A 10000-nucleotide genomic window follows, 5' to 3' on the forward strand; every position below is an offset into this window, starting at 1 on the left:
AGAAGACGTGTTAGAATGTAAATAAAACATGCTGTTGGGTGAAACCATCCAATGTTTTCCCTCTATAGCCCTTCATCTGTCACATCTAGCGCCGTCTAACCGCAGGAGAGAAGAAGGGAGGAAAAACCAGAGGAAAAGAGCAAGAGCGTGAGGGAGAGGAGGAGGAGGAGGAGGAGGAGGAGGAGAGAGAGAGAGAGAGAGGCATGACTAAAAATACCCTACTGGCTTCTACTGACCTTTATGTGTGGAGAGAGTGTGAGTGAGTGATGGAGGGAGTGTGGGAAAAAAAAAGGAGGGATGGTGAAATAGAGAGAGAGAGAGAGAGAGAGAGAGAGAGAGAGAGAGAGAGAGAGGACAAGTGAAAGAGAGATAGAGAGACAGAGAGACCCCACGAAATTGTGGCGGCCCCTCTTTCTTCCGGGATCCTATCTTTCCATCCTCCACTTTCACTCTTTCATCCCTTCCTCTCATCCTACAACCTCCTCTAAAGACCTCAAACCCAAAAGCTGAACTTGCTGGCCAGGGAGAGAGGGGTTGAGAGAGAGAGAGAGAGAGAGAGAGAGAGAGAGAGAGAGAGAGAGAGAGACAAAGTGATGGTGAGAATATCGATTCCCCAGTGTTGGTGTGCCCTACTCCAGGCCTCAGGGGTATGGGACTGGGGGTGGAGAGGGTGAGGCGAGGAGGGAGAGAGGGAGATAGGGAGAGAGGGAGAGAGGGGCTCTGCTGAGGGAGGGGGGGGGGGGGGGTGGGTGGGTGGGTGGAGCGGGTGAGGCGAGGGGGTGAGAGGAGGGAGAGGGAGAGAGGGGGGGCTCGGGTGGAAGGGAGGGAGGGAGGTGGGGGGGGGGGGGGGGGCTCGGCGTGGCAGCTGAATCCCCCCCGGCCTGTCTACTGAGGAGCACGTCTGATTGAGCAGCAACACACTAACACGGCCTGACAGCCTGGCCTGCAAGGGGGCTGCCCTGCCTCCATCCACAGCCCAGCCCAGCCCCGGCCCTAATGCACTGGCTCTGTGTGTGCGCGCGCGCGCGTGCGTGTGTGTGTTTGTGTGTGTGTGTGTGTATGTGTGTCTTACCATGGTAATCTTTGTAGAGCGGGTTGGTCTCTCCCTCCGAACCCCTGAATGATTCCAGAGCGATGGCGGTGTCACATAGCCTGGTTATATTGCCCATTAAAGCTCTGTTCTATAAGAGAAAGAGAGAGAGAGGGAGAGAGAGGGAGAGAGAGGGAGGGAGAGGGAGGGAGAGAGAGAGAGAGAGAGAGAGAGAGAGAGAGAGAGAGAGGGGTGAGCGTGTGCACAAGAGGGTAATTAAAACCCTCCTGATGAGCCTCCAGCGCCGAAATTAAATGAGGTCATCATTACCTGCCGCCAGGTCATCACTAAGCACAGCCTGGATGAGGGAGGCCAGGTTAACACAGGGGACGGGGGACAGGCCTAACAACCTGACCATGAGGCCACCATGGGCTGGAGCAGCAAGGGATACACGCAATACTGCCTTGTCTCGCATCACACACACACGCTTGCACACGCACACACACACACACACACGCTCGCACACACACAGACACAGATACAGACACACACACACACACTCATACACACACACAGACACACACACAGACACACACACAGGCACACACACAGGCACACACACAGGCACACACACGGGTTGGCAGGTGGAAATGGAGCGGGGGAGGGGGAGAGGAGAGAGGGGAGAGAGTGGTTGGGGGGGAGGGAGAGAAAAAAGGCTCGAGGAGGAGAGCTCCACCTGCTGGTCAGGTCTTTATTTGGACAGGAATGACACGAAAAGAAAGAAAGAAAAAAAGAGAGCGGGATAGGGGACATCGGGGATGGAGGGAGAGTGAGGGAGAAGAAGAGGGAGAGGGATGGAGGGAGGCCCTGCATTATTCATCCCTCTTGCCTCTTGAATCATTCACGTCCTCCTCTGTGTTGGCTGCCACGGCTTAATGCAGTTTTCATGCCTCCATGTCCTTTTTCCCACTCTTTCGTCATCCTTTTCATCGCTGTCCTACTTTTAGAGGATGCACGTCCCCCCAGTCAGCCCCCCGGAGCACTTACAGGCTATCCCAGGTCACTCACACACAGCAATTAAACCCAGGGTAAGAGTTTGGCTGGGCGAAATTATTTAACACATGTCTTAGTAATAGGGGCCCATGAGTTGAGTCGATGCTCGAGGTGGCCAACAAAGCTCTAATCCTGTGTTCGTATTGATGATGTGTTATGATCAGGGCATCTACGCTATCCATCGAGACACACATGCACGCACGCACGAACCCAGAAAAAGGCCAAAAGAACTGCACCCCCATGACGAGGACATGATGAAGGATGTCTTAAGCATTCATAATTGATAAACAGCTAAAAATAGGTATTTCGGCTGAACTGCTTTAAACCTGGCAGCTCATTACTCAGCCCAAACTCTGGCCCAATGAGCTCAGATTCCACACGTCTAATCCCCCTGAACCCATCTGAACCCCAGACCGAAAAAACCAGCCCACCAGAGCATACCGGAGCATCCAGGACAGACACAGTGACATGGGAATCTGTGTTTGAGAAGGCCTACTGTTTTCATCTCACCGCTCCACGGATGGAGGTGTGAGCCAATTTTGTTTGTGCACACATTTGCATTGAGTGTGTTTCCTTACTTTGTGTGTGTGTGTGTGTGTGTTTAGTGTGTGCGTGTGTGTTGTGTTGTGTGTGTATGTCCGTGTGTTCGCTGTGTGTGTGGGGGTGTGTGGTGTGTGTGCGTGCATACTTGCGTGCGTGTGTGTGTGTGTGTGTGTGTGTGTGTGTGTGTGTGGAGATGGAGTCATCTGCTGGGGCATATGGCAGACCGTGGCCCTCTCCCAAGCACCTCAACCACACTGTAGAGATACACTCACTACATCAGATCACCCCTTCCCCGTCCCCGTCCCCCAACCCCCGTCCCCGTCCCCGTCCCCAGACCCTGCGCTGAGAGGTAGTATGGCTGACAGATGTCTGCTCTGGTGGGAGCAGTCGGCAGTCAGACTGTCCGTCCCTGGCCTGTTGGACTCTAAACCCTCTAATCTGCGGCTCCCCCTCCTCCCTACCCTGGAGAGCCCGCTGGGGGAGAGGGGAGAGTGTGGTGTGAGAACAGAGGGGAGAACATCGCCCTACTGGTGTGAAAAATGGAACCCGAGGTTACCCTAATACTGTTCAGTGCCTCCCTGTTCGGATGGCCGCGTTCATGTGGAACAGGCTCAGGTAGTTTGGGGTCTCGGTTCCCTCCACGGGAGTTCATAATGTGTTGGTAAGCATAAGGTGCCTTGAATCGAATGCTCCGCCACCAATGTCTTGGTGCCTTGACTGTGTTGCCGCTGAGAAGTGGTTCGATTACCAAATGGGGTCATGGTGGTGTGTGTGTGTGTGTGTGTGTGTGTGTGGGGGGGGGGGGTGCTGGTTTACTGCAAGATAATGACCTCTGGAGTGGATGGTGTTTTAAGCACAGACAGGACTGAGAGTGAGTGACTGACTGACATATGGGTATTTAGATTAGTCAGTCTTAAGTTAGTCTGGTCATCCTAAGACACACAGTCTAGACTGGGGACTGGTGGGCAAGCTGGCCGAGACAAGGCTGGCCGCTCCATCCATTATTGAGTAGCTTGGGAAGCGGAGTGACTCACTGAAAGCCTCCTCCCGCCCGCCCAGCGCCACAGTCCATCTGAAACATTAATTAGCCCGAGCGCCTTCCTCCTCAATCAGACACACACACACACACACACACACACACACACACACACGGACACACACACACGGACACTTCCGCACACACACGCAAAGAACAGTTGCGCACACACACACACACATACGGACACTTGTGTGCACACATACACACACTCATACTCACACGGACACGCACGCACGCACCTAAGGGGACATTGGGAGCATAAAACAAACACAGAATCACGCACTGGACTCACAACTCTCCACAAGAGCCGTCCGTGGGTGAATGGGGTGGGATGAAGAGACCTCATGCCCCTGTGTCTCAGTGTGACAGATTGGGTGGCATTGCCCACAAGGTCAAGAGGCCTACCCACAACAGAAAGAAGCCATGGCATGCCCCACTAAGGACGGGACAAAGCAAGCCTCTGAAGCCCCAACATAAACCCTCCCACCCTCCCCACAGAGACACAGTAGAACACACCAAGAGGCCATAAATGACATGGTACACACACACACACACACACACACACACACACACACACACGCTTACTTGGATAAGGTGCGAAGGCACAGTCACCATGGCAACGGAGAGCGATGACCTCAGCAGCGCTCGGAGGCCATAGAGGAAGGTGGTGAGGGCATGGCTGTGCCGAGGGTTGTCACGGCAACAGAGGTCGTCACCCCACAGGGCGGAGCCGAGGGAGTGCAGCCCGATTCGCAGAATGTTCCGCGACTTTGACTGAGAGAAGTGGAAAGAGAGAGAGGGGGAGAGAGAGAGATATCAAAATACGGAAATAAAAGTTAATAGAGTTGCATTTTAATTTGACTATGGAGTACATATGGGTTTAAAGAGAAGGCTGTAATGTATATGACTGCTCTATGGTTTATTTCTCTGTGGTGAGCGGTGGACAGTATTGCTGCAGAGGGAAGAGTTAAGAGTTAACAGACTCTGGGAGAGCAACCGGACAGTCTGAACACAGGCACAGACCATCGGAACACAGCGCCCAAACGTGATTGGACACAACCGCCCAATCACAGAGGCCATCTGACACGGGCACAATGGACCTGTCAGACGGGCTTCCAATATGGCCGCCACCCAGAATCGCCGGCACATTCTTGGCACGACAACGAGGCTCGCCGGCCAAGGGGGGCCTGGGGAGGGGGGAAGGGGGGGGAGTGGGGGAAAGGGGGGAGGGGGGGGGGGGGTAGGAGGGGGTGCTATCCCATGAACACCAGCCCTAACCTCACCCCTGTGAACCAGACACAGAAGTATAGGAGTGGTAGAGTAAGAGTGGTGGACAGAAACACCGCAAAAGCTGCCTACACACACTACACCATATAAGGACTTCCTACGGCCGGATAGCCTTTCACACACAACGACATCACTCTAGAACATCAGACCTGAGTGGAATGTTTTGATATTGTTGTCGGGAGGTCGTCGAGATCAACGAAGAGCCTGTGGAACCGCGTTCGGAGAAGCTTTCACGCTTCTCGAACGTTGTCCCCGATTTGTCCCGAACTTTCTAGGGACGTTCTTATGCCGTTTCCAACCTAGGAATTTGGGGGCGAATACGCAAGCTTGAGACAGGGGGACTGGAACCGTCCTGACACACTGTGGGAGTGGAAGAGTTTCTATGACTGCTGTGATGTTGTTGAACACCACTGGTTCGCACCCCATATTCATGGTTCATGAGAGGTGGGAGTTAAACCATCGAAACTCAGCACTGACCGAAGCCGTTTCTCCTGGTCCCTCCCCTCTCTCGCTTTCGACAACCCCTTCTCTTTCCCCTTCTCTCCTCCCCCTCCCCCCTATGAGCTAAGGTTTAGGTCTGCATCAGGGGCATCTAAGATAAATAAACCTCATTGTTTCTGTGGGTTTCCACTGTTGGCCTCACAGCTTCCCAAGGGAGCGGTGACGCTCTCGCTCTCTCTCTCTCTCTCATTCATTTCCAATCTCTTTCTCATTCTCTGTTCTTCTTGCACTTCAATTCATTCCTCACTGACTTATTCTTTCGTGTGTGTGTGTGTGTGTGTATGTATGTATGTATGCATGTGTTTGTATGACCCTATTCCTGTTTTGTCAGACCTTGCCTATGCCTCTGAGAACCAGCACGAAGGAAACCGTGGAAACATGACTGTTGCTGTGGCAACATCAGGAGAAGAAGCCAAAGTTGACTCCTATAGTTTTCCCTATAGAGAGACTATGGAACTGTGCCAGTATTACCCGGCCAGTAGAACCCAGCCAACAGACGGCCACGGCCCGGCCGTATAGCCAGCCGGTAACCACGGCACAACCATATAGCTGGAACAAAAGGCCGAGCACCAGAGAAAGCTCAGCACTGTCTCCAAACACTACCCGCCCTGTCCAGTCAAACTCCCTTGGATCCAAGCCAGGACAGGGCCAGGACACAGACAACGACTGTACTTGCGTTGGTAAATGATAGCATGACTTTTCAGTCGACCTTACCTACATCAGAGGCAGAAAAACAACACACAAGGACTATATATCTAACACGCACACCCCACACACTGGCACACACACACAAACACAGGCACACAGGCACGCAGTCACACAGGCACACACACAAACATACAAAAACACTCTACTGGCCATACTGGGCATTCTTGTGCCCTAGCCCATGTCCCTCTGTGCCTGTCTACATTCCTCTGCTGTGCCAACAGCACATCAGGAGGCCGCCGTGCTTTGATGATGTCAGCGGTTAATCTGGCGCGTGAGTGACAACACTGGGGGAGGGGGGGGGGGCTAAATCCCATGTGTGAGTGACAGAGGGAGAGGTGGCTCCAGGTGAGGACCAGAGGGGTCACAGAATGTAGGTGAGAGACTAAAACACCCACATGCACCCACATGCACGCACACACACCCCACACACACCCCACACACATGCACACACACGTATGCCAAGAGAGACAGACTGGGCCAAGGACATTTCTGACATTCTGGAGGGGATTGACGATTATTAAAAAGATGTGTGTCAAAGGCAAGATGACACACACAGCTGTGTCTGGCAACTCCACACTGACACACAGGCAAAGTCATCCCAGCCAGGTGAGAGGATAGGAATCCGAAAGGTTACTAAGTCGAGGTTTGGCCTTGGGTGGGTGTGTGCGTGTGTGTGTGTGTGTGTGTGTGTGTGTGTGTGTGTGTGTGTGTACTGGACCTACCTGGGGTGCTGCTCCATCAAATCCCTCCCTGTGGATGACCTCCTGGAGAGACTTCAGCAGAGCAGAGTAGGCCTCTGTGATCGGACTAGAGAGAGAGAGGGAGGAGGAGAGGAAAGGGAAGAGAGGGATAGAGAAGAGAGAGATGAGGACAAATTAAGAGGGGAGAAGGACAAGGACATGGATTGGAAGAGGAGGACAAAGAGGAAGAGGAAAGAGGAGAGAAAGAGAAACAACATGAGATTACTGCAAGTCATAGTCGACTAAGCCAACAACCACAACACTGACACGTACCTTATTTATCCATGAATAGAGCAGGTTTACTGACAGTGCCTTTCCATGGCCACTGGAGCAGATACACTCTAATGAATTAACCATATCAAGAGATTCAATTAATTTATTTGGTTGATTAAATCAAAACCTGACTGGCCCTCTGTCAGCTCCCTAAAGGTTCAAGGGGAGTTGAATTTGTGCTGCTGAGACAGAAAAGTCACACACACGCACGCGCACGCACGCACACACACACACACACACACAGGCCATATAATGGTATGACAACTTGTCTGGGAACAGCGTTTTGGTGGTTAATCATGGGTATGATGTGTCGCATTGACAAGGGACCCGACTTCTCCAACCATCAGCACCCTGCCACCCTGTAATAACCTGCTGCTCAATCAACCATGTGCCCATTGTGTGTCATTATTACACCTTAAGCAAAGTTAACCCCATTATTTTACACCTCCACTTAAGGTCAAACCCTCGCTATATGAATGACCAGTCTCCGTTGAGTCATAGTGGGCTGCAATGCTAGCCGTTAATTAAAGGGCATGTACTCTCTACAGATCATTTACATGTATAGGCCCTACACAAAGACCAGGAACACACACTTACTCCCACAGCTTGGACCATAACACATGGACCCAGGCACGTCAAACACCTTCTCCCTTTCAATCATTCACCCCAGACAATGGTGCCTTCTGACCCTGCTGAGGCTAATGACAGAGCTTGGGCTTGGTGGAGAACGGAAGCCCCTGACTGTGTCTCCATCGCTGCCCCCCTGCCCCCCCCGTACCCTGAGGTGAGGGGGTGGGTACGGGCCCGTGAGGGGGGGGGGTGTGTGGAGTGTGAAGTGTGGAGTGAGAAGCCATCCCTGGCTGGTTTTCCTCAGCTTGGCAGCCATTGTGTTTGAGGGCATTGTGCTTCGGCCGCCCCCGCTGGGCACGCTTCATTCAGGTAGCGATGAGGGCAAGGTGCTTAGCCGCAGGGGCTAGCGCGCAAGCTAATGAGGATCATACACGGGGAGGCCACATTAGCTCAGCGCTACCTCCTCCTCCTCCTCCTCCACTGAAGGAGAGAAAGGAGAGATGCGAGGGGAGGCTTGGTCTTAAACAACAGGGTCTGTATCACCTAGAGAGCAATTTGTGCCAATTATGCCACCGAGTGAAACAGAGCAATTTAACAGCCAGGGTATCAACATGGGGTTGTGGACACGTGCAATGGGGGGAGGATTGGGAGTGTGTGTGTGTGTGTGTGTGTGTGTGTGTGTGTGTGTGTGTGTGAGCAGGGGGCCACAGTAGAGCAGAGCAGGTGTAGTTTCCTGCTGACGAGCTGTCATTTTGTCTAGCAGATCAGTAACCTATTCAAGGGACATCACAGCAGTGCCACTATGTCTTAATGACCAACCCACAGGACAGAATGAAAGGGGAGAGCCCACGCTATTGTGTTATTCTCTCACTTCTGGAGCTAAATACTGTTGTTGACAAAAGACCCATCTCTCTCCCCCTAACACACTACATTACCAGAACTTGAAATAAAAAAATGAAAAATAAAATAAATGTTTTCTTCTTTTCTCTAGCACTGTGACTGCCGATGGTACTTGTTCTGATGGAAGGTTTTACTTACGATGACTGATAGTTGATTCACTCACTTTAGACAAATGTACTTATTGTAAGTCGCTTTGGATAAAAGACTCAAATGTAAAAATGTATATTATATATGTAATATTCTAATGAAGCTGTATGGCATCTAGAATTCCAAAGTGAAAATGACTTGAACATCAGAGTGGCAGTCATTGACTCCATGGCCTGAGTATGTTCAAATGTTTACGTCAGTTAACAAACTGAATAGACACACGTGCACACGCACGCACGCAAAGAAACAGACACACACATACAGACACACAGACACACACGCTCTAATGTGTTTGCATGGCTGCAGTGGTAATGGTCTGTGTTTGTAGATATAAAGGCAGAGAGGTTCTATAAAGCCTCCTCTCTGTCCTCTCTGCTCCAGATTGGTGTGTTTGCCCTGCGTGTGTGTCTGTGTGTGTCAGTAAGTGCGTGTGTCACTAAGTGTGTGTGTGACCAGCAGTGCTCCTAAGAGCCTGCCAGACCTCTGAATCCTAAGCACACTCAACAGTGAAGAAAACAAACAGTCTCAGTTCAAACAAGCCCTCTCTATTTGAATACATTGGCCAGGGCTTTTTAGTGAGCTGAATGTCCTGTCTCAGGCTACATAGAACGACTCAGGATGAAAGGAGAAGGAGCCTGCTTCGACATAGGCTTTATTAGCTGATTAAACCTCATAAAAAACACATTACAACACATGTTTACCAATCCACAGAGTCAATACATGTAGGTGGCTTTGTACTGGGCCGTTTTATATGAGAATTGAGTCCAAAATGAGTCCATAGGTGAGTGAACACAAAGGTTAGTGTTCATTTTGGCAAGCCTATTTTCGATGCAGTCCGGGGTTACCTCTTCTGCGTGGGTGATGTCACGGCGGAGTGTTCTGGAAGGTAGAAGCTGTGGCATCTGTCCGCCTGGCGGATCTCAGGGGCCATCGCCTTGGAGACGTCGTAGTAGTGTCCGAACCTGGATGAGGAGGCCAGGGCTGCCTGAGGGTGACATTTAGGGACAGAATGTAGGACCAGATTTAGAAGCGTTTAATGTAGAGGGAAGACATAAAAAAATACCCGATTTAGGAATTACCAGCGCTAAGTAAATTCAAACATTCATGTGGACTATGGATATATTTGGACTATGGATATATTTTTGGTTGCCATGTTGCTTTCTTTCCTCTCCCAGGAAATTGCATTTAATAAGGGATGTGTTCATTGCG

The 10000-nt window shown here is 51.4% G+C and overlaps 1 protein-coding gene across 1 annotated transcript in view; it reads right to left on the reverse strand.

The window, feature by feature from the left end:
• The window catches only part of elp4 (elongator acetyltransferase complex subunit 4), a 49961-nt gene that overhangs the window by 32724 nt on the left and 7237 nt on the right, over positions 1-10000 (reverse strand). The window contains exons 5-8 of the mRNA XM_083691622.1: positions 9637-9776; positions 6884-6968; positions 4251-4439; positions 1073-1181 (exon numbers count right to left, since the gene is read on the reverse strand). Of these exons, the coding sequence (XP_083547748.1) occupies positions 1073-1181; positions 4251-4439; positions 6884-6968; positions 9637-9776 (523 nt within the window). The remainder of the gene's footprint in view (positions 1-1072; positions 1182-4250; positions 4440-6883; positions 6969-9636; positions 9777-10000) is intronic.

The sequence above is a fragment of the Argentina silus genome (genome assembly GCF_951799395.1).
Source record: "Argentina silus genome assembly, chromosome: 19".
Taxonomy (NCBI): domain Eukaryota; kingdom Metazoa; phylum Chordata; class Actinopteri; order Argentiniformes; family Argentinidae; genus Argentina; species Argentina silus.